This window comes from Serinus canaria, chromosome 27 (assembly GCF_022539315.1).
Source record: "Serinus canaria isolate serCan28SL12 chromosome 27, serCan2020, whole genome shotgun sequence".
Classification (NCBI taxonomy): Eukaryota; Metazoa; Chordata; class Aves; order Passeriformes; family Fringillidae; genus Serinus; species Serinus canaria.
In genome coordinates, this window is record NC_066340.1 from 2,426,466 (window position 1) to 2,447,709 (window position 21,244).

The 21,244-nt window shown below is 58.7% G+C and overlaps 3 protein-coding genes across 5 annotated transcripts; all 3 read right to left on the reverse strand.

Annotated features, from left to right (window-relative positions):
- Positions 1 to 5,801: 5,801 nt before the first annotated feature.
- DHX58 (DExH-box helicase 58) lies at positions 5,802 to 11,283 on the reverse strand. Of its 3 annotated transcripts, none has more exons than XM_050985598.1 (12): positions 10,776 to 11,283; positions 10,497 to 10,698; positions 10,215 to 10,405; positions 9,895 to 10,011; positions 9,559 to 9,685; positions 9,297 to 9,479; positions 8,956 to 9,212; positions 8,703 to 8,852; positions 8,305 to 8,466; positions 7,884 to 8,074; positions 6,566 to 6,662; positions 5,802 to 6,323 (listed from the first exon to the last, which is right to left on the reverse strand). In XM_050985598.1, the coding sequence occupies exons 1-12, from the start codon at positions 10,941 to 10,943 to the stop codon at positions 6,144 to 6,146; spliced, it is 2,025 nt and encodes a 674-aa protein (XP_050841555.1). In that variant the 5' UTR covers positions 10,944 to 11,283; the 3' UTR covers positions 5,802 to 6,143. The 3 variants fall into 3 exon arrangements, 2 of the variants coding, with proteins under 2 accessions (XP_050841555.1, XP_050841554.1); XM_050985597.1 differs by having other exon boundaries at positions 9,895 to 10,080; XR_007780225.1 differs by having other exon boundaries at positions 6,302 to 6,323; positions 7,857 to 8,074; positions 9,895 to 10,080.
- Positions 11,284 to 11,382: 99 nt separating this feature from the next.
- On the reverse strand, positions 11,383 to 19,309 carry KAT2A (lysine acetyltransferase 2A). Its single transcript, XM_050985596.1, has 18 exons — positions 19,057 to 19,309; positions 18,406 to 18,529; positions 17,226 to 17,371; positions 16,755 to 16,844; positions 16,433 to 16,614; positions 15,406 to 15,597; positions 15,210 to 15,316; positions 14,956 to 15,063; positions 14,733 to 14,869; positions 14,408 to 14,616; positions 14,211 to 14,337; positions 13,879 to 13,989; positions 13,646 to 13,789; positions 13,297 to 13,411; positions 13,169 to 13,205; positions 12,982 to 13,045; positions 12,694 to 12,778; positions 11,383 to 12,433 (listed from the first exon to the last, which is right to left on the reverse strand). Exons 1-18 carry the CDS (start codon positions 19,282 to 19,284, stop codon positions 12,240 to 12,242), a joined length of 2,400 nt encoding a protein of 799 aa, XP_050841553.1. The 5' UTR covers positions 19,285 to 19,309; the 3' UTR covers positions 11,383 to 12,239.
- A 796-nt stretch (positions 19,310 to 20,105) lies between these two features.
- Positions 20,106 to 20,931, reverse strand: LOC103821590 (heat shock protein 30C-like). The gene has a single exon (XM_009096501.4). The coding sequence runs from the start codon at positions 20,842 to 20,844 to the stop codon at positions 20,248 to 20,250; it is 597 nt and encodes a 198-aa protein (XP_009094749.1). The 5' UTR covers positions 20,845 to 20,931; the 3' UTR covers positions 20,106 to 20,247.
- Between the last annotated feature and the right edge of the window lie 313 nt (positions 20,932 to 21,244).

Below are 21,244 nucleotides of genomic sequence, written 5' to 3' on the forward strand. Positions count from 1 at the left end.
CCACTCTCATCTCCAAGGGACAAATGAAGGCAACAAAAATAAAGTGGAAGAATCAAAGATAATAAGTTTTGTGGCCTTTAATCAAACACTGCATAAAGGGTTTGATTACTCAGGTGAAGAACACACGTGCACGCTGGGCTCCCACTCCTCCCCAGCATCATCCCCATCCCACTGCCTTCCCTGGCACAGAGGGAGATTGAGGCACCTCGAGTTAAAACCAGGGCTGCCCTGCTCCTAGGGTTAGAGGTTTAGGTACAAACGAGACCTTTCCTGAAGCTGGAAGATGCCAGGAGCAGATTTCCCGTTGCCCAGCAGAGGCAGCGCGGTCGCTGAGGAGCTGCACGCACGCTGGCAGCTGCACATTAAGTGTGACGGGTTCCTGACAGATCCAATTATAAAGCCAAGCCTCAGCAGAATTGCAGCCCTAAGATTTAGTGCATGAAATTTTGGTTGGGGAATTTTTCGGATATTGCAGCTCGTGCCAGGGGTCCCTGCAGGCTCCAGACTGTGCCAGCACCTGCCAGCTGTGCCTGGGTCTCACCCCACCGTGCTGTGCCCCCTCCCTGCCACGTCCTGCTAATGCCCAGCCCAAATAGTCACCTAAAAACGGCAAGGAGCAGAGTGGCCACCCCAAGCAGTGCTGAGGAAGGGGGGATCTGCAGCCCCCCTGCCCCACAGAGACGTGCCCTGGCCCAGGGACTGTCCCGGCCTCTGCAGGGGTCACACACGGGCTACGAGCTGTAAATCATCTGATTCCCAGGAGCTGAGGATCTGCCCAGGCCTTTCCACACAGCCCCAGGATGGTATTTTTAGCCCTTTCCTAGAAAAACAAGGTGGGCATGTGGGATGGTCTTGTTCTCAGCTGACCAGGGACTTGGCTGCCCTGGGAATGTTCCTTAGAGGAAAGCAGCCAAGAAACCTCCAGGCACCAAAGGATCTGGGCCAGTGAGGACATGGGGATGTGAGTCCAGCTGCTGCCACAGTGCTTTGGTCCAAAGAGAAGTCAAGTCTCTTTGCCAGCCATGGGGCTATTGTGCTCCAGCCACTGCTGCACGAGCAGTTCCATCAAAATCCCAGGATTAGGGGTTTGTTTTCCTTTTTCTAAGTGGCTGAGAGCACAGGGTTGTGTCCTGGTGCTGACAGGGGGCCCTGGGATCACAGGTGGGCACGAAGGTTGGGATGAAAGCTGGCAGCCTGCAGCACTGCTGCTATCAGATCAGAGCAGCATCACCATTCCCTGGCTCGGGAACCCAGGAACTGTTGGGGAAACAGATTTGCCTTTACATCTGCGAGGCTGTTCCATCCTCTGCCATCCACAGCTGAGCCCAGGCTGGCAGGAGCAGCCAGAAGAACAGTGCCAGGGGGCTCAGTGACTGTGGGGGGCTGGAGACTGCCCAGTCCTGGCTTTGGTACCCTCCTGGGGACACCCAGGGAAGGGCTGCAGCCCCTTCCCCAAGCTGGGATGGTTCCTTTGCACTGGCACCTCCTGGCTGGGCTGGTGGGATCCCCACTGGGCACAGGATTCAGTGGGTACCAGAGGGCCAAGCAGCAGGGGCACCTCCCTGATTCCCCTGGGAGGAGCAGCCCCTGGTCTGGCCATCCCCATCCCGGTGCTCCCTCAGTGCCCTGGGCACACCCGCCCTGTGCCACTGGCTCAGCTGGCATCACACACCACGTGCCAGGGAGCTGTTTGAACCCAAGCACAATAAACCTGCACTGATTGTATTTCCTGCCTCCTGCTCCGGGCACGAGGGAAATTGTTCGATGCTAATCCCCTTGTTTAATCCAGCAGCATCCTGACATGCCCACAGGCAGGATTAACTCCTGCTGCAGCAGGACAGGGATGCTCCCATGCAGACACAAAATGGGGAGAGGGCTTCTGGGGTGAGTTGTGATTTCAGGGTTTACCTCAGAACCTCGGCTCCCTCCCCTGATAATTCCCTGCCAGGTGTGTCAGTCACCTCTCATTTCCTCTCCCAGCACTGTCTGTCAATCCTGGTATTGCAGAAGGGCATTGAGTGATTGGCAGATTCAAAGGATGCTCTCTACCCCTGGGGGCATTGGGCCATCCAGGTGTCCTTTGTCCCTTGAGACCTCCCCTCCTGTACCTGGTTGGTGGCTTCCTACTCCTTCCCTCCCCTCTCCCCATGGTTAAAAGGAAGAGCAACCACACAGTCAGGAAGTTGTATTGGAGCTGTTGCTGGATTCAGAGGCCTGTGGGCCAGAATAAAGCTCTGGATCCAAACCCTCCCTCAGAACAGACTCCTTTCCTTCACCATCACCTTAAAGCTTCTCTGCCAGAGGTAAACCTAAGGAGCAGACCCTCTTAAGGGAGGAGGCTCCATCCCACAGCCACCAGAGCTCCTGCATGCCTGGACTTGTCTCCACGTGCCCAGCTGCAGCATCCAGCCAGCCAAAAGTGTCTCTGGGGTGAAAATACCACAGTGCTGCTGTTTGGTTCAGCAGCAAGGGCCAGACAAGCTTAGGCAAATCCCATCCAGCTATATTGGTAATTATTCCAATATTTCTGGTTTTTGGGATCAAATTCCTCCACCACAAGCACTTTTCTGTGTCACCATCATATTTTCTGAAAAATCCCTTCACCAGGATTTCATCTCCTGGGAAGCTGAGAAGCCTCAAGAAAAGAAAACAATAATTATCTCATTTGCTTCTCCTGAGTTTTGCTGCTTTGGAATGTGGTTTGGAGATGGTTTATCCAACAGGTGGTTGTTTAATTGGTTTCATGTGAATTGTTTTGACTTAATGACCAATCAGGGTCAGGCTGTGTCAGGGCTCTGGAGAGACTCAGGAGTTTTCATCATCATTCTTTGTAACCTTCCATCTGCATCCTTTCTCTATTCTTTAGTACAGTTTAGTATAGCATTCTTTAATATAATATTATAAAATAATAAATTAGCCTTCTGAGAACATGGAGTCAGATTCTCAATTCCTCCTCCATCTGGGGACCCTGAAAATACCACATTTTTGGAGACTGGAATTTCCCCTGGTACAGAGAGGGGAAACTCCAGCTGTCCCAGGAAAGGCCATCTCAGGATCTGCTGTGCTCCCAGGCTCTGGAAGAGGTATTGTGCAATAGCCAGACTTTCAGATGTGCCTGGGAAGCAAAATTCAGTCCCCATCCCCCTCACCCAGGATGCCACCAGACTTCTTCTGCTCATCTTGCTGCTTCCTGAGCCAGGAACACGAAACAGGATGGAACCACCAGCAGGGCAGGACCCCCACCTTCATTCATCTCTTTGATAAAGGTGCCTGGGGTCCTGCTGGAGCTGCTCTGTGCCCTCCTTGCTGCAGACCTGCCCCAGATTTCATATTTCAATTTGCCTGAATTTATCTGTCAGCTCCAGTTCTCATCATGCCTCTGTGTGCCAAATTTAAGAGCCCTTTAATACCCAGCAGTTTTCTCCCCAGGAAGACACTTGCATGCTGGAATCAAGTCACATCTCAGGCTCCTTCCTGATAAATCCAACTGGCTGAGCACTAAGTCCCACTGAACTCCACCCTGGGGAAAGGGCTGACCTGAGGCACTGCCAGGTGGAGGAGCCAGAGGTTTCCCAGCTGGTGCCTTGAGAGGGGAATCAGAGCTTCCTGACGCACTGATGACAAATGAAATGAGCTGTGAAAAATAAATTGCTGCCTTGCCTTGACTCTGTGAGCACACTCAGCTGCTGGGGGCACAGGGGGGTGCTGGGGCAGGAGGCCACAGGAGCTCCTGGGGCTGTGCCCATCCTGGCAGCCTGTGGGCAAGGGGCAAAGCCCTTCAGGGAGCTTCTGCCAGCAGAATTTGCTGCAGCAGCTGTTAGCTGAAGGGCTAATGGTGCCCATCTCTGCTTACAGGCAGCGAGTCGTGATGGCTGGGACAGAAGTGGAGCTGAGATAAGCAAAGGTGCTTCGAGCCACAGACTTCTCCCAGCCCGGGGATTGGGCCACGGGCTCTGAAGGATGCCAGTCCTGAAGGATGCTGGCTCAGGAGGATGCTGGCTCAGGAGGATGCCAGCCCTGAAGGACACCGAGCAAGGTCACAGCAGCGATCACTGCAGCTCGGCTGCTCCCTGCTGCCAGGCCCAAGGTGACCGAGCCCCTGGGAAGGAGGAATCAGATGCAGCTGATGTAAAAGCAGGGACACAGAGAGAAGAAAAAGCAGAGGATGGATACAAACCCACCTCCAAAACCACAGTGCTGTCCTGGCCCCTTATCCCATAAGGTCAGCTGCACTCCCTCAAAAAGGGGCAAGTTTTGTTACAGAAATTCTGGTTTGGGGCTGTCCCAAAAGGACAGACAGATCTGCCAGGGTTGGTGAGATGTTGCACCACCCAGTGCTGTGGGCACCCACTGGGCTAACTCACAACCTGAATTCTCCAAGCACAAATCAGGGCAATTTGAGCTGAGCAAAATGCTCTGGGGTCCCTGCGGGAGGGATCCTGCCTAGGGAGCGGGAGGAGAGGCCATCCCAGCCCACAAGGAGCTACAAATAACTCAAATGGCCTCATTACCCAGTTTCTGATGCACAGGAGTTTGGTTTCCCCGGGGCCATGTCCACCTGAGAGCGGGCTATGTGTGCCTGGCACCGCGGCAGCCTCTGCTCCCCTGCTCACGTCCTTGTCCTTCTGCAGCTCCCCCGTGACCTGCCGAGCATCCACAGGGGGGTCCCCGGGCCAGCACCAACACGTGTGGCAGGGTCCCGCGAGGAAGGGACACTCGTGGAGCCGCAGGTGCGAGCACTGTAACCCCCTGTACTCGCTGGAGCATCCCCCGGCCCCCGCCGGATCATCCCCCAATTCCCCGAACATCCCTCGGTTACCCGGGTATCCCCCGGTACTCTCTGGATCATCTCCCGGTTCCCGAACATCCCCCGGTTCCCCGGGCATCCCCCGGTACTCGCCGGATCATCTCCCGGTTCCCTGGGCATCCCTTGGTCCCCCCGGATCTTTTCCCGGTTCCCCGAACATCCCCCGGTTACCCGAACAACCCCCGGTTCCCCGTGCATCTCTCGGATCATTTCCCGGTTCCCCAAACATCCCTCGGTTCCCCGAACAACCCCCTGTTCCCCGAGCATCCCCCAGTCCCCCCGGATCGTTCCCCGGTTCCCCGAGCATCCCCCGGTCCCCCCGGATCGTTCCCCGGTTCCCCGGGCATTCCCCAGCCCGGCCCGGGGCTCCCTCTAGCGGCCGGCGGCGGGGCAGCACGGCCGGTCCCGGGCTGCGCACCTCGGTACCGAATGAATCCATCGGAACCGAATCCCCCGGCACCGAATGAATCCATCGGAACCGAATCCCTTGGTACCAAATCCCTCGGTACAGAATGAATCCCCCGGTACCAAATTAATAATCCCTCACTACCGAATGAATCCCCCGGTACCGAATCCCTCGGTACCGAATCCCCCGCCCCACAGCCGGCTCGTTCCTGTGCCCGAGCCCGGTCCCGGCTCCTGCCGCAAGCCCCGCGGCTCCCACCAGCTCGGACGCTTCTCAGGGCGCTCCCAGGTGAGACCGAGGGGACGCCCGGAGCCCCGCAGGGACCCCTGGGGCTGCCCCAGAGGAGTTCAAGGCTCGTTCTGCACCTCGGGAAGGGCCGGCCTCGGGTGGGTGGGTGAAAGAGGTCGCTCAGGGCATTGTCTGTGGGTGGGGTAGGGCCGGGGCAGCCTCACAGACTCCACTGTCCCCTAGAGAGCCCTGTTCTGCTGGCACAGGGTACAGTGGGTTCTGGCTCTGGGGCAGTGTCCCCCCTCAAAGCCTCCTGTACCCACCCAGCTCTTGCCACGAGTGATAAAGTCACACTGCTCCTTCAGTATAAAATGTGTGTTTTAATGGAGACCCGTCAAGTTCGTAAATCAGAGTGTCCTGGACCCACAGCAATGATGGTTCTCCTGGCAGGGTTGTGGAGGAGAAGGCAGCAGCAAGGGGAGCAAGGAAGGGTTTGGGTGGTTTTCAATCCTAGAGTCTCATCCTTTCTACATGGGTGCAGCAAAGTTCCTTCAGCAGCCATGGGCTCCAGCTGGGGCCCAGATCAGCAAGGAAGAGAGAAGTGAGCCGTGGCTCTCTGTCCAAGGGTTGAGGAAGCCTCCCCTTTTCAGGTAGCACCTTGAAAATACCCTGTGAATGATCCTCTTCTGAACAGAGCTCCTGCTAGAAGGACAGGCCGTAGGTGCCAGAGCAGTACTCCACGTAGTCAAACGCCTCAATGGGAAATGTCACAGCCCCCCACTTCTTGTACCTCCTCTTCTCTGCTGGTGTCTCCACCACAAAGTTTTTGATGCAGAGGACAGGCAGCTTCACCTGGCGGTACAGCATCTCCATCCCCCAGTCCTGTGTGGGCAGGGAGGGGACAGTCACCCAAGGCACACACAGCGTCCCCAGGCTGCAGGGCCATCGGGCAGGGACAGCTCCTTGCTCCCAGGGCACGTCCCCCCTTTGGAGACAGCCTGTGTCCGTGTCCCACAGCACACACATGACACAGCTCACAGCTGAGAGCTGGGGCACAAGGCACAGCCCTTCCTGTCCCTCCAGCTCTGACTGGGCTGCAGACACAGGGGAATTGTGGTGCTCACCTGGCTGCAGTCTTTGCAGGAAATACGGCAGCCGGGCTCCCAGTCCTTGAAAGTCCTCTGGAACTGTATTTTCCCAGAGGAAACTCTGTAATACGACCTGGAAGGAAGGGGCCACCAGACAGTAAGGATGATGGTGCAGGGGACACAGGTGCTCCCACAGTCAAACAAAGCTCCTGCAATCTCCCCGTACCAAGGTCCCTGAGAAAGAGCTGGCAGCAGGCTGGTGCTACCCTGTGGTGTTACATTTTAGTTAAATGTCTCTGTCTCACCCCTCCAAAATGTACAGTTTATTCCAAGCCTGTGATCCTCCCCTGAAATATCATGGATCTGCAGCCCTATTGGCCCAAATCTTATTCTGCATCCACCTTGAATCTCCCTGTTAAACTGTGCCAGGGAGACCAGAGATTCTCTCTTGGCCCTTTTCTCCCTAGGCTCTCCCTCTCTCCCTCTCTCTCCCTCTTCCCCCTTCTCCCCCAGAAACCATGCTGCTCCCAAGGGTGGGACCCCCAATAAACCCTCATCTAATTAGCACCCTCAGAAGCCATGTGGGATCTCCTTGCCTGCCTGCTGCTACCAGCAAACACACAGCTTAGAGAGCCCCCAGGGGAATCCCTGGGGACCCCCAAACGAAGGGCAACACTACCTGTTGCCTTGTGATTTCAGGGTTTACCTCAGAACCTCGGCTCCCTCCCCTGATAATTCCCTGCCAGGTGTGTCAGTCATCTCTCATTTCCCCTCCCAGCACTGTCGGTCAGTCCTGGCATTCCAGAAAGGCATCGAGTGAATGGGCAGAAGTCAAAAGATGCCCTCTACCCCTGGAGGGACATTGGGCCATCCAGGTGTCCTTTGTCCCTTGAGACCTCCCCTCCTGTACCTGGTTGGTGGTTTCCTACCCCTTCCCTCCTCTCTTCCCTGGGGTTAAAAGGAAGAGTAACCACGCAGTCAGGAAGTTGTATTGGAGCTGTTGCTGGATTCAGAGGCCTGTGGGCCAGAATAAAGCTCTGGATCCAAACCCTCCATCAGAACAGACTCCTTTCCTTCACCATCACCTTAAAACTTCTCTGCCAGAGGTAAACCCAAGGAGCAGACCCTGTTATGGGGGGAAGTTCCATCCCACCACCACCAAAGCTCCTGCATGCCTACACGTGCCCAGCTGCAGCATCCAGCCAGCCAAAAGTGTCTCTGGGGTGAAACACCACAGTGCCACTGTTTGGTTCAGCAGCAAGGGCCAGATAAGCTCAGGTACGTCCCATCCGGCTATACTGGTAAATATTCCAATAACTCCCCTTACCCCTCTGCCTTCCCATGAGCCTCCTACCCGAATTTGGGGTTGACGTTGACGTGGTGCATGCCCTCCACGGTGCGGATGTCGCTGCCGCGGCACACGGCCCTGCTGCAGTTGATGCAGTACAGGCGGACGGCGGCCGCCTCGTGCAGCTGCCGCCGCTCGCTGATCCTGGCCTCCTTCATCAGCCAGCTGGCCACGGCCACCCGCTGCAGCTCCTGGATCTGGGGACACAGGGGGGGCACAGGGGTCAGCACAGGACAGATGGCAGACACAGCAAGATCCGTGGCTACCGAGGGAGGCATCATCAGCACAGAGCAGGAGGGCGGGGCAGGACGGGCACACGCTGGTCCAGGCCCCTCACACAAGCCCATCCCAGGATCTGGGGATCTGGATCTCTGCTTCTCTGAGACAGAGCAGGCAGCAAGAGCTGCCTGGCCCTGCCAGTGCCCACCTTTTGGAAGTATTCCTGCTCAGGCATGGCTTGCACTGCCTGAATCGCCTTCTTCATGAGCTCCACCAGGTCCTCATTGAGCAGCTCTCGGGTCACCTCTCTGGTGTTGGCTTTGGCAAGGACAGAGTAGACACTGTTCTCAGCACGGGCACGGCCCCGGGCCTGCAGGGCAAGGTCCAAATGTTGCACTCAATAGATAAGGGACACAGCCAACCCTTCTGTGCTACCCTGTGAGGATGGAGCCACTTCCACCCTCCCCTGTGCCTTGCCAAGATGATGTTCTGCCAAGGGCTGGGCTCATCCCCAAGGAGCTGCCTGCAGGGAATGCAAGAGCCCCCATGTCCCACCCCTGCAGCTTTGGGGGATCCTGGCAGAGCCAGAGGGAGCCCAGGCAGCACCTGCATCATGGCAATCTCATTGGTCATCAGCCCATAGCGGACCACGATGTTGCACTCGGGGATGTCCAGGCCCTCCTCGGCCACACTGGTGGAGAAGAGCAGGTTGAGGGCTCCCTGACGGAACTGCTTGATCACATCCTGCTGCTCATTCTGGGTAGACAGGGGGGTGATGCCTCAGCAGCTGTGTAGGGCTCTGAGACCCCCAAAATGTTCAAAGTGAGGTTGGTGCAGCTCCTGCCCACCCTCCACTCACCTGTGTCATGTGCCTGGTCTGGTTGCTGTAGCCAGCACCAGTGAGGACGGCAGCCCTGATGTGCTGCCCACAGAGCGTGGCTGTGCTCTGCAGCCAGCTGAGCAGGCTGTGGGCACTCTGCCTTGTCTTGGTGAAGACAATGCCACGAGAAGTGCCCAGGGGCTGAAAGTGCTCACGCAGGATCCCCTCCAGCTTGGCCAGCCTGGGGTTCTCATAGCGGTGATCCCCAGCAAGTGCCTGCAGGCTCGCCCTGTTCTCTGCACAGGTGAGCGGGGTGTCAGGGACACTCCCTGCACCCCAAATGCAGCCAGCATCCCCCCCCCTCCAGACCACCCTGTTACCCTCAAACGTGGCGGTGAGGAACTGTTCAGTAGGGTCCTTCTTATCCCTCTCAGAGCTGTAGAACTGCTGGAGGCACTGGAAGGCGTCCACCATCCTCACGGTGTCGTTGATCAGCAAAGCGTCGTTGTACTTGCGCAGGTGCAGGGCGCACACCCGCGTCTTGCGACAAAACATCTCTGCAGCTGGCAGGGCAGGGGACACCGCGGTCACAGCCTGTCCCCGCGGCTCAGCCCTGCCACACCCTCCCTGCCACACCCTCACCTCTCTTCTCCAGCTCCACAATGCGCTGCTCATAAATCTGCGTGCCAAAGTCCCGCGAGAAATACGGCTTCTCCATGAACTGCTGGATCTGCACCATCATCTTCTTCAGCTGCTCACCAAAGGGGTCCTGGGAGCAGAGAGGGGCTCAGGACCTGGGAATTGTGGCTGCTTGCATGTCCCAGACAGTTGCACTATCCCCCAGCACCAAAGTTCTAGGTCAACTGATTTTTCACACTGGCCTGAGTGAAGTAAATGAAGGCCTCTCACTCAGCAGGGCTTGGGGGTCTCATCTTTACCCAGTGAGCAGCTCCATGGCTCTGAGCAGCCATCCCTCACCTGTGATCTCTCCTGGCACAGGTCATACTGCTTCTTGGGTAGGGGAACGTGGCTCTGCAGGTGCTGCGACTCGTTCTGCCCCGATGTGATCTTCTCAGTGTCCAGGTTGGCACAGATCTGAGAGGGGAAGACCCTGCTTCCATCCTGAGCCCAGCTGCCCAGGACAATGCAGCACATGGTGCTCACCTGGTGAGTTTGGAGATGACATCTCCAAGCTGCCCAGCACCCACACATCTGAGCACCAACCCCCATGCCAAGGAACACCCTGCTGAACCCCAGGGGAAGCCATGCTGAAACAGCACAGGGGGCACAGGACGCACCTGCAGGATGTGCTCTACGGCCCCCTCAAAGGATGTTGCCCCTCCAGTGCCAGGGGATGCCGTCAGCCCCAGGACCTGTGGCAGGTCCTGCTCCCCACTGAGCTTGCGCTGGAGGTATCTCAGCATGATCTTGTTGTAGACGGCGTCCTTGTGTGTGTGGTGGCACTCGTCTATCACCAGCATCGAGAAATCTGCTCCGGGCCAGGGGAGGGTGAGATGGTTGCTCAGCTGAGGGCTCAGCCACGGCTGTGGGGCCAGCAGTAGATGTAGCCTGGTGCCCACCTGTCAGCTCCACGTGCACGTCCTCCTCCGTGCTCACCAGGGCGTTCTGCAGAATCTGGGCTGTGCAGATGACAACGTCGCTCTTCTTCACCAGGTCGGCAAAAAAGGTTTTGTGGCTGGTGTCCCCACTGATGGATGACACCTTGAAGGTGTCCTGCAGCGCGTGGAACTCCTTCTCGGTGTGCTGGTCCACCAGGTGCACCTGCGCCCACAGGACCACACTCAGCACCGGCCAGGACCACCACCGGTGGCTGCCGCGGTCCCGGGGCAGGGCAGCACCTTGTTGACAAGCACGGCCACCTTGCCGCCCCTGCGGCTCTCCAGGTGCTGCCGGCAGACGTGGACGGCCACGCGGGTCTTGCCGGCGCCCGTGGGCAGCCACACGATGCTGTTGCGGCCGCGCAGGGCCGGGGCCGCCGCCTCCCGCTGGTACTCCCGGAGCTCCATTCCCCACCGCTCCGCGTCCCGGAGCCGCCGCAGCCGCCGGGAAACGAAACTGGAGGCGGTGCCGAGACCGGCGGGCGGGGCATGGGGAAGGAACAGCAAGGGGGGGGCACGCTGGCCGCGCTGGGGAAAACAGAGCCGAGCCGAGCCGAGCCAAACCGCCCGGCTCGGGGATCCCCCGGGAGCCCCGGCTCAGAACTAGAACCGAAACCAAAACCAAGTGGAGCTCCCACAGAACCTCCCCGCACCCAGATCGCCCCTGTGCCCCCCAAACCCTAAACAAACTTTGCACCCCAATTCTGCCCAGTGCACCCCAGCCCGTCCATGGGGATCTTCACACTCTCCCCATCCCGAGCTGGGCCTCTTCCCCTCCCCAACACCCTCCAGAACATCCCAGGTTGTCCCCCCTGCCCGCCACGCTGGGGTGAGCTCCAAGGATGAATCTGGGGCTCCACAAGGACATTTATTAAAAAAACAAACAAACAAACAAACAAACGAAAACACCAGTCAAGTGGAATGGGGGAGTGAGGGGCAGCGAAAGGGGTAGGGAGCAAGGAAGGGACAAGCAGAGGTGGCTGCCAGCCAGAGCAGAGCAGGGAGCAGAGGCCAGCACAGCACCGGACAGCTACCCTCCCTGGCACTCAGAGGGGCAGGACTGGGGCTGGCAGCCCTGCACTCCCCAGCTGGCAGCAGGGGCAGGCAGGGAGGAGGGACAGGCAGGGAAGGCAGATCTGCCCCGGGGTGGGGAAGAGCTGACAGAGGCAGCAGGAGCTGGGTGTGGAGGGCAGAGCCCCCTGCCCAGCAGGACCCTGGCCCAGGAGCAGCACCGCTGCGGGCAGCACAGGGCTGAGCCCGCCTACATTCAGTGTGAGGGGCAGGGGCTGCCTGCCTGTGGACGGAGCAGAAACCAAAGCACTTGTGTGCCCCTGCCCTGTCACAGGGAGTCAGGGCAGAAGGCACGATCCCAGGGAAGGGGGGCTGCACAGGGGTCAGGGGCTCCCCCTCCCCAAGCAGAGGCAGGAGCTCAGTGCTGTCCCTGCCCTGGGCAGATCCCGATGAGGCAGCTCCAGCTCCACCCCCATCCTTAGGAGAGGCAGCCAGAGCACCTTAGGGATAAAAGCACCAGCCCCCCAAGCCCCTGTGGCTCCCCAAGGAGGAAAGCCCAGCTCCCCAGGCTGCTCAGCAGCACCAATCCCTCCAGCAGCTCCTACCAACACAAAGAGTGGGGCTGAATCCCACAGGAGCCCTGCCCCTCACACAGGAGGGCCGGTGGCCACAGCAGATCCAGGCCAGCCCCCTCTACTTGTCGATGAGCCCCCCCTCCTTGAGCTTGAAGTAGAAGAACTTCTCGAGGGTGTTGGCACACTTGCAGTAGTCGCTGTCGGGTGGGTTGTACTCGCGGCAGTTGGTGATGATGCGCTGCAGGTCAGCGATGAAGAGCTTCTTGGTGACATAGTAGCGGTTCTTCAGCCGCTCCGTCATGGTCTTCAAGTCTGCACGTGGCACAGGTCAAGACCCCTCTCCAGGCTTCTACACCCCCCCACAGCCACTGAGCTGGACATCAGCCATGGGTTTCAACTCATCCCTCTCATTCTGGACTATCCTGAGGCTCCCACCGCCCCAAACGTGAGTCCCCAGCACAGACCCCATGATTAATGTGGGGTTCTCAGCCCCCTCTGCTGATTGATTATTGTGGGGTTCTCAGCTCCCTCTTCTGCAATCCTGCCCTGGGGTCCTGGACACACCAACCTACCAATGGGAAAGCGGATGATCTCATAGTAGTCCGGTGCTTCTGACTTCTTCACCGGCTCCATGAAGGGCCACGCACTGGGGTGGGTCTGGGGAGAAGTGGGAGGCAGTTGGAGCAATGAACACATAACCCTTGTCTGTTCCAGCACCCAGGGGTCCTGCTTCTCCCACACCTGGGCCACCCCAGCAGTCCCCAAGGGCAAAGCCCTGTTCAGCCCATCCCAAGGGAGGCAGCTCTGACGGCTGTCAGATGAAGAGGCACCCCAGAGTGAGAGCCCTTTCCTGCCCACACCTTGATCTGGGCCAGGAGGTTCTTCAGCATGTTGTACAGCTGGTCTGGGTCCTTCAGCTCCTTCCTGCAGGACAAAGCCACTGCCCATCAGCCTCTCTCCACTCCAGGGCCAGGAAAATACCAAGACTGAGGCACAGCCTGAGCTGAGCCCCCAGCCCTGGAGGGGGGTGCTCCACGCAGCACTCACCCCTTCTCCTTCCCCAGTGGTTTCCATCCTGTTTCTCCTGGAAGACAAGTGTCAGTGTCACATGTCTGAGCTGCAGCCATGGGGAGGAAGGACAGAGGCCTCCTGCCAGACCCCCTGAAAAGACTCACGGATGCCAGGGACGCTCTCGATGGGGATCTGTCGCACACCCTCCTTGAAGCAGGTCAGGCCTGGGTAGACCTTGCGGATCTGTGCCTGTTTCCTCTCGATCAGCTTCTTAATGATCTGCAGGGAATGGGGGTTGGAAGGGAGGAGGTGAGTGGGGGCTACAGGATGCTCCAAGGATCCCACAAACTCACTGTGCAGGGCCAGCGATAACCCCAGCCAGTGTCAATGCCACCCTTGCCCCCTTGCTGCCCTGCAAGTCTGCTCTCAGGGCCAGCACAGCCCCACACCTCTCCTCTGCCTTCAGGGGGTGGCTGGCAGTCACCTACCCTTGTACCCACCCCTGGGCCATACCTCCTTCTGCTTCTTGATGATGTGTGAAAGCTCGGTGTAGGGGATGCGGGGGTTCAGCTCACACTCCATCAAGGTCGCCCCCTCATAGTCCTTGATGTATCCCAGGTAGCGGCTCTTGGGGACCTTGATGTCCTTGGAAAAGCCCTAAGAGAGAGGGGCAGGTGGGAGAGGGTAGGTGGGAGAGGGTAGGTGTGCAGCAGAGCTGGGAGCAGCTCCCAGGGAAAGGAGCCCACCTGCTTTTTGAAGTAGCCAATGGCGTACTCGTCTGCATAGGTGAGGAAGTAGAGGATGTTGTGCTTGATGTGGTACTCCTTCAGGTGGTTCATCAGGTGTGTCCCATAGCCCTTGGGGAAGTACCATGAGACAAGGACCCCCCAGGCAGCCCCAGCTGGGATAAACAACCCCCTCCCACCCATGGAAATGGCAGCTGGAAGATGACCTGTGGAGCAACTACCACAGCTTAGGGCTGGCCAGTGCTGAGCAGGCTTGGCTGCTACAGAGAGACCATCCTGCCCATGCCAGGCTTTGGGGGGGCACACGTGTGTGCCCACCTCCCTGCTCTCACCTTCACTTGCTCATTGGAGGTGACAGCACAGAAGACAATCTCCGTGAAGCCTTGGGTAGGGAACATACGGAAGCAGATTCCCCCAATCACTCGTCCATCCTTGATCAGTGCCAGGGTCTTGTGCTTCCTGCGGGCAGCACAGCCGAGGGTGAGGGGAGCCCCCCACACCGGCCCCCATGCACCCCCCAGCCACGCACGGGTCAAAGACGAGGCGAGTGATGTACTCCTTGGGCATGCGGGGCAGCTGGTGAGAGAAGACATTCTGCAGCCCCACCAGCCACATCAGGATCTTCTTGTTGGATTTCTGGGAGAGCGAGTTGCCGATGACGTGGAACTCGATGATGCCGCGGCGCTCCTCCAGCCGTGCCGTCTCGTCCCGCGCCGCGTTGGCCGACAGCAGGCTGGTCTGGGGGCACAGGGGGGGTCACTGCACACCCTCTTTGGGGGAGCCCACTCCACCCTGGCATGCTGGGGAAGCAGCTCTGTGGGCCCTGGAGGCACCCAAGCAGCCCCAGGCCATACCTCGGGGCCCAGCATGGCAGCAGGGTCCGTGATGGTCAGCATGACCTCGTTCACCAGCTCCATGGGGATGTCTCCCATGACACGGATCCGCTTGGCATCCTCCAGGGTCAGGCTCTCAGGGAGCTTCCTCTTCTCTCCTGGCATGGGAGTAGAGAGGCACATGCAGTGCTGGGAGGGACCACGGACAGTTCCAGCTTTCTGGAGTGGGCTCAGGTGACCTTACCTGGCAGGGGTTCTGGGGTGCTGGTGTCCAGGCTGGTGGCTGAGCTGCTGCTGCTGAGCTTCTTGCTGAAGAGAGGAGTGGTGGGCACAGCAACGGTGCTGACCGCAGCTGCAACAGACCCATGGTGTCCATGACTGAAAATGCCTCATCACGCCATGGCAGCCCAGCCATTGCTACTGCTCAGCCACACCTTGACCCTTTATCCTACAGTTCCCAAACAGGGTGAGAGGAAATCCTGAATTATCCTGAAATACCTGGGCGAGACACCAGCTGGGCACCCTCTGCAGCTGGCACTGTGAAATCAGCCTCCCAGATCGGAGAGTTCTCACCGTAGATCTCCTCCTCCAGCATGGAAAGGAACCTGGAAGGGAGTGCCACATCAGCATGCAAGCATCCTAAAAGAGGAGTGCCCTCAGTGCTTCAGCAGCCAGCTCCACAGTGGGCACCTACTTGGGGAAGTGGGTGAGGATCAGTGTCCGCTTCTCTGGCACCAGCTTGTCCTTCTCCACACGGAACTTCTCCAGCAGCTGCCGGCGAGTCACCGTGAAGATGGACTTGAGGAGGCTGCGCCCAAACACGTGGGTGGTCTCATAGCGGGGTAGGCTGTCACAGCTCTGGGGCACATGGCAGTAGCACAGCCACCTGTGGGACAGGAAGGGGCTCTGGAGACAGGGCTAGAACCATGATGGAACCCAGGAAATTTCTCTGGCTGCCCTGGAGGACTTGAGTCCCTGCCCAGGGGGCTCAGAGACCCTGGCACAGAGCCCAAGACCCCTGTGACTTTGATTTAGCCCTTGGAAAAAACAATTTCCAACCTTATATGAGGATTTACAAGCCACGAGAGTTTAAGTAGAATGACAGTGAATTTATCACAGGGTGAAAAATAGATTTTTTGGGGTTTTTAGAATGGGGGTTCAGGGGGAAAGATGGAGGAATCTGCGTGTGTCCAGCCTTTCTCCTTTTTCTTCTTGGCCTCCATCTTCTGCTGTGATGGTGGCACTTTTGGATTGGTTTAGAGTAGAAGCTCACTGTCTAACCTAAGGCAATAGGTATTGGGAAGTTATTGTAAATATTGTACACGTAGTTTTTAGTATAAAAAGATAACACTGCCCTGGGGCAGGCAGAGTGCATCTGTCTGTCTTGCTCAACGGACCTCAGCAGGTCAGGAGAAACAATTTTATAGTTAAAAAAAATAAAACAACCTTGAGACCAAAAACTGATGAGTTCTGACTCCTTCTTTGACTGCCGGGCTGCGAAAAGAGACTTTCTAACACATCTCGGGGTCACTGTGACCAGCTAGAGTCTCAAGAGAACCACAGACCCCAGAGCAACCATATCCCTCCTGGGACAACGGTGATGGGAGCAGGCTGCACAAGGGCATGGCTGACATTTAGAAGCATTGGCCCCACTGAGTGCCTGCTCTCCTAGTCTGGGAGACCCTAGGGTGGCAGGCTCAGTGGGCCCCTGCCCTCCTCACCTGGTGTAGTTGACCTTGTAGGTGGCCACATCATCATTCTGGGAGCGCTGACGGAACTGGGACGGTGTCTCCAGCTTCCAGTAGTTGAGGCACAGCAGGAACATCTTGGAGAGCTCATACATGGTCTGGCGCTCCTTGGGTGGCAAGTGGCTGAACTTGTACTGCACAAAATTCAGGACTCCCTGGGGAGAGGATGGCACAGTGGGAGGGTGCTGCTCTGGGCTCTTCCATGCTGCCTCCCAGAGAGTGAGGGGACCATGCAAGAGCAGCAGAACACAGGACAAGCCATCAGGGCAGTGCAGCAGCCTGACAGCAGCCTCACCTGCTCAATGTTTGGTTTCTCAAAGGGAGGGCTCCCCAGGGACCCCTCAACCACAGGCTGGCTCATCTGCAGGATGCACTTCCGCAGCAGCTGCAAAGACACCAAGAGACACGGTCAGAAGAGTCCCAGGAACCAGATGCTCCAGGAATAGTGGAGGTGGCTGAATGCTGCCATGGGGCTGCTCCAACTTCCACAGCCAGGAAGGCACTGGTGCTGCCCTTGGAGCACACCCACTCATCCCCTAGAACTGTCCCCCTAGGAAAAAGTCACTGCTTTCCCCCTAGGACGGGAAAGCAGTGACTCCAGAAGAGGGTCAGGGTTCCATGTCTCTGGGCTGTGGGATGGTTCACAGCTTCAGCACCAGCTCCAACAGAGCACAAACAGCAGGACAGCAACCACCACAATGACCAGAAACTCTGCACAAGTCCCCCCATGAGAGGGGCAGTGAGACCTGCACAGCCCCAGACGCACCTTGAACAGGTAGAAATAAACCTGCTTGGTGTCTGTGTCCTCCTCCTTGTGCACTGACATGAAGAGGTTCTCCACATCCACCACCATGCCCAGCAGACGGTTGATCTCCTCCTCTGAGACATTCTCCAGGTGGGACACGTGGTCAGCTGTGCCAGAGAGAAAGCCAAGGGATCATCACCACAAGGAGAGAGCCAAGGGATCATCACCACAGAGAGAGAGCCAAGGGATCATCACCACAAGGAGAGAGCCAAGGGATCATCACCACAAGGAGAGAGCCAAGGGATCATCACCACAAGGAGAGAGCCAAGGGATCATCACCACAGAGAGAGAGCCAAGGGATCATCACCACAAGGAGAGAGCCAAGGGATCATCACCACAAGGAGAGAGCCAAGGGATCATCACCACAAGGAGAGAGCCAAGGGATCATCACCACAAAGAGAGAGCCAAGGGATCATCACCACAAGGAGAGAGCCAAGGGATCATCACCACAAAGAGAGAGCCAAGGGATCATCACCACAGAGAGAGAGCCAAGGGATCATCAGCACAGTGAGACTGAGGGATCAGCCAGCACCACAGTGAGATCAGGGGATCAGCACCACAGTACAGGAACGTGTTTCTTGTTGATGGAATGACCAAACTATCTTTTGTCCTCTTAAAAAGGAATTAAGCTTACAAGTTTTTCTCTTCCATTAAGTGAAAAGACACCTTATAGGATTTGGGGGACTTCACTTTAAACTTAAGGATAGCTAATTGGACAGGAGCCAAAAAGGTTTGCTTGGGCAGTTTACTAGGAAAAAAAGAGAACAAAGAAACTAATGGCTTCTGTGAGATGTTTTACTAAGGGCAGGAGAGCTTTTTGCACTTGTATTAGTTTTTCTCTATAAAGGGTTTTGTTATTTTGCCTTTTATTAAAACCTTTTTGTTTCCAACACTGCAACAGAAGCCATCCTGCTGATTTTATGCCTTCTAAGGTAGCTGAGCTATATTGGGTGTGAAATAGACCTCCAAAAGCTTATGAGACCTGGCTCAAAGAAGCTCCTATTTCACCACAGTGAGAACAAGAGATCAGCACCACAGAGAGCTGAGGGATCAACACCACAGTGAGAACAAGGGATCAGCACAGCAGAGAGCTGAGGGATCAGCAGCCCGGGCCCTGCCCAGGGTGTGCCACAGGAGTTACCCAGAGCATGGCCACAGCTCCGGCAGGGTTCGCTCAGGTTGGTCACTGGCTGCTGCAGGTCCATTCGAGGGGCTGTGGGGGGGTTGGGGTTCTTCCAGCCATTGCACTTGCAGGCGTCGTTGGCCTGGGAAGAGGGACGGCAGTGGTCATTGCAGTGGCTGCCACCTTCTGTGGCTAAAGGATTTCCCTGGCTCCCACCTACCCCTTTTCACCCAGCCCAGCTTTTCTCAGCCCCCACCACCCCAACACTGCCCCTTGCAGCCCCAGGACTGGGCAGCTCCTGTCCAGTGACATCCCTGCACCTCCCCTGGGTAACTCAGCACCCTCATCCTGCAGCCCCTGCCCAGCACCCCCATCCTGCACGCCATGTACATCCCAATCCCGCATCCTTTGTCCATTTATTCCTTCCACCCCCCCCCCACATCCCTAAATTCCCCTCCCAAGCCCATAAACGTCCTTGCAACCCCCTCCTGCATCCCCACTCAGGTCAGCATCCTCGTCCTTCATCCCCCACCCATGCACAGCACCGAACCCCCACTCCCGCATCCCCTGCACCTCCCCCCCCATGCCCGTCCTTGCATCCCCCACTCATGCACAGCCTCGAACCCTCCCTCCTGCCCTCCGTGCCCTCCCGGTCCCGCCGTCCCCCACCTTGCAAGCCGAGAAGACCCCCAGCTTCTCCAGCTTCTTCCCGCGGGGGAACCCCCGCACCTGCGCCTTGCGCTGGCTCGCCCGCTGCTGCTGGCTCAGCCCGGGCCGTGCCGGGTCGCTGGATCCCGCTCCTCCAGTCGTCCCCCCGCTCGCCCCTGCCGTGGCCGGCGTTGCCGTGGCCGGGCCCGGCGGGGGCCGCCCGGGCTGCGCGGCCTCCGGCTCCGCCATGCCGGGCCCGGCGTGCGCCCCGCGCTCACTGCGCCTGCGCGCCGGGAATGCCGGGAGCTGTAGTCCGCTGCGGCGGCGGGAGAGGCGGGGCCGCTGCTCCCGGGACGGCGCTCCCGGAGCCGGCTCACGCCACCCGCTGTCCCAAACGGGAGCAGAGCTCCCACTCGGGACTGCGGGTGGCGTGTACCGTCTAGAGAAGATCGAGATCCCGTCATGACGACCCACCGCGACAGCCCCTCACGGGGCGATGCCGAGCCGTCGGTGCCCGGCGGAGCGCTCGCACCCCTCCGGTAACCGGTAGCTCTCCGCGCTCCGCTGACTCCCGCAAATATGGAGCATGGCCATGCCCTCCTCCCCAAATGCGGTGTGTGACCCGCCCTCCGCCTGCTCGTGGCCGCGCCTCCCGGCCGGTACGAGCGAACCGGCTCCGCCCGCATGGGCGTTGATGAGAGACCGCGCCCCTCTCACCGCGGAGGACGCGGATTAGCGCCGGGCTGGTGCGCGGAGCTGCGGGCACCGCCTGGAAAGTGCCAGCACTGGCGGGGAGGGGCAGGCACGGGAGTGTTCCAGCACCATCCCGAAGATGGGAGTCACTTGTCCGAAAGCTGCCCAGGGGGATGCTCAGGACCTGCCGCGGATTCTCAGTGCTGCTCATCCCCTGGAGCCCCTCGCGCAACCTCCTCTGCCAGGGCAGAGCTGGGGAGAGGTGCCAGGGCCATGCCCGGTGCCAGCACAGCCCCGTTCCCCACCCTGCCATCGCGCTGCGTGGGCACGGGCAGGAGCATTGCAAAGCCAGACCAGAAACACCGAAACTACACAAATAAAAGTTAGGAATATTTATTACATATCAAAAAAAGCCGCATGTTTTGGGCAGACACCACGCCCCGGGCCATGGCGCAGTCCCGCTCAGCGGCCAGCAGCTGCCCCCGTCGCCAGGCTCAGCCTGGTCCCCGTCGCTCCTCTTCACGCCTTGGCCCGCTCGGCTCCCTCCTCAGTGCTGCCAGCTTGCTGTGCCACCGCCGGCCCCATCTGGATGGGCACATTCCTCTCGGGAGCAGCTGGCAGTGCCAGCTTGGGGGCCTCGATGCGGAGCTGCCCGTCCTTGGACAGGGAGCAGGTCAGCGCCTCGGCGTCCACCTCCTCGGGCACGTCCCACTCCCGCTTCAGCACCTCGTACTTGTAGGAGAAGGAGCCCTTCTCGTCTGTGCTCTGCGTCTCCTTCTGCCCCACCAGCACCACCTTCCTGCCCACCACCTTCACCGACAGCTGCTCGGGGGCAAAGTCCTTCACGTCCTGGCAGACAGAGAAGCCGTCCCCAGAGCTCTGGGGCAGCGCTGCGCTGGTGCTGGAGGCGATGCCGAGCCGACCGGGGCTGCTCCCGCTGCTCAGGTACTGCTCCACGCTGCTCATGAACTCCCGAGCCCTCTCCATCTCCAGACGCATCTCCCGCTCCAGCTCGGCGAAAAGGGTGCCTGGATGTGGCCAGAGGGTGCGGACGGGTCCCAGCCACGGGAACAGCGAGCTGGACATGGGCGGCATAAAGTGCAGGCGGCAAAGCATCTCTGCTCCGAGGAGTGCTCCTGGCTGTGCTGCTCTGTGCAGTGGCTGGAGCCGTGCTGGGCTGGGGAAGGGGAGCAGCGGATTTTATTCTCCCCTGCTCAGGGGTGTGTCCCTTCCAGAATGCTCTCTCCCCCCACGCAGCCTCCTGGAGCCATCGCCTATTTTTGAGAGGCTGATTATCCACCAGCCAAAATAGCAGCGCCTGTTTCTGGGGACAGGTCACATGCCACAAATAGGGAGCCGCAGTCACTGCCGGGAGCTCAGGTTTCTGCAGAGCCATGGTGATGCAGCAGGGCCCATGGGGCCATGGCCGGGGGGCTACAGAGCCCTTCCCTGGCCCCTCCACCAGGGGCTCGGTGGAGGAAGGCTCCACTGTGCCAGGAGCTCATCACTCCTGCCA

Bases quoted from the DNA above. Each gene is read 5' to 3' on its own strand.
- DHX58 (XM_050985597.1), bottom strand. From the start codon at position 10,943: ATGGAGCTCCGGGAGTACCAGCGGGAGGCGGCGGCCCCGGCCCTGCGC. The intron at 10,406-10,496 runs GTGGGCACCAGG...GGCCCGGAGCAG, and splicing joins CGTGCACGTGGAGCTGACAG to ATTTCTCGATGCTGGTGATA. The intron at 9,213-9,296 runs GTAACAGGGTGG...TCACCTGTGCAG, and splicing joins CCTCACCGCCACGTTTGAGG to AGAACAGGGCGAGCCTGCAG.
- KAT2A (XM_050985596.1), bottom strand. From the start codon at position 19,284: ATGGCGGAGCCGGAGGCCGCGCAGCCCGGGCGGCCCCCGCCGGGCCCG. The intron at 14,338-14,407 runs GTGCGTGGCTGG...TGCTGCCCGCAG, and splicing joins ACTCGCCTCGTCTTTGACCC to GAAGCACAAGACCCTGGCAC. The intron at 13,046-13,168 runs GTGAGTGCTGCG...TTTGTCCTGCAG, and splicing joins CCACTGGGGAAGGAGAAGGG to GAAGGAGCTGAAGGACCCAG.
- LOC103821590 (XM_009096501.4), bottom strand. From the start codon at position 20,844: ATGCTTTGCCGCCTGCACTTTATGCCGCCCATGTCCAGCTCGCTGTTC.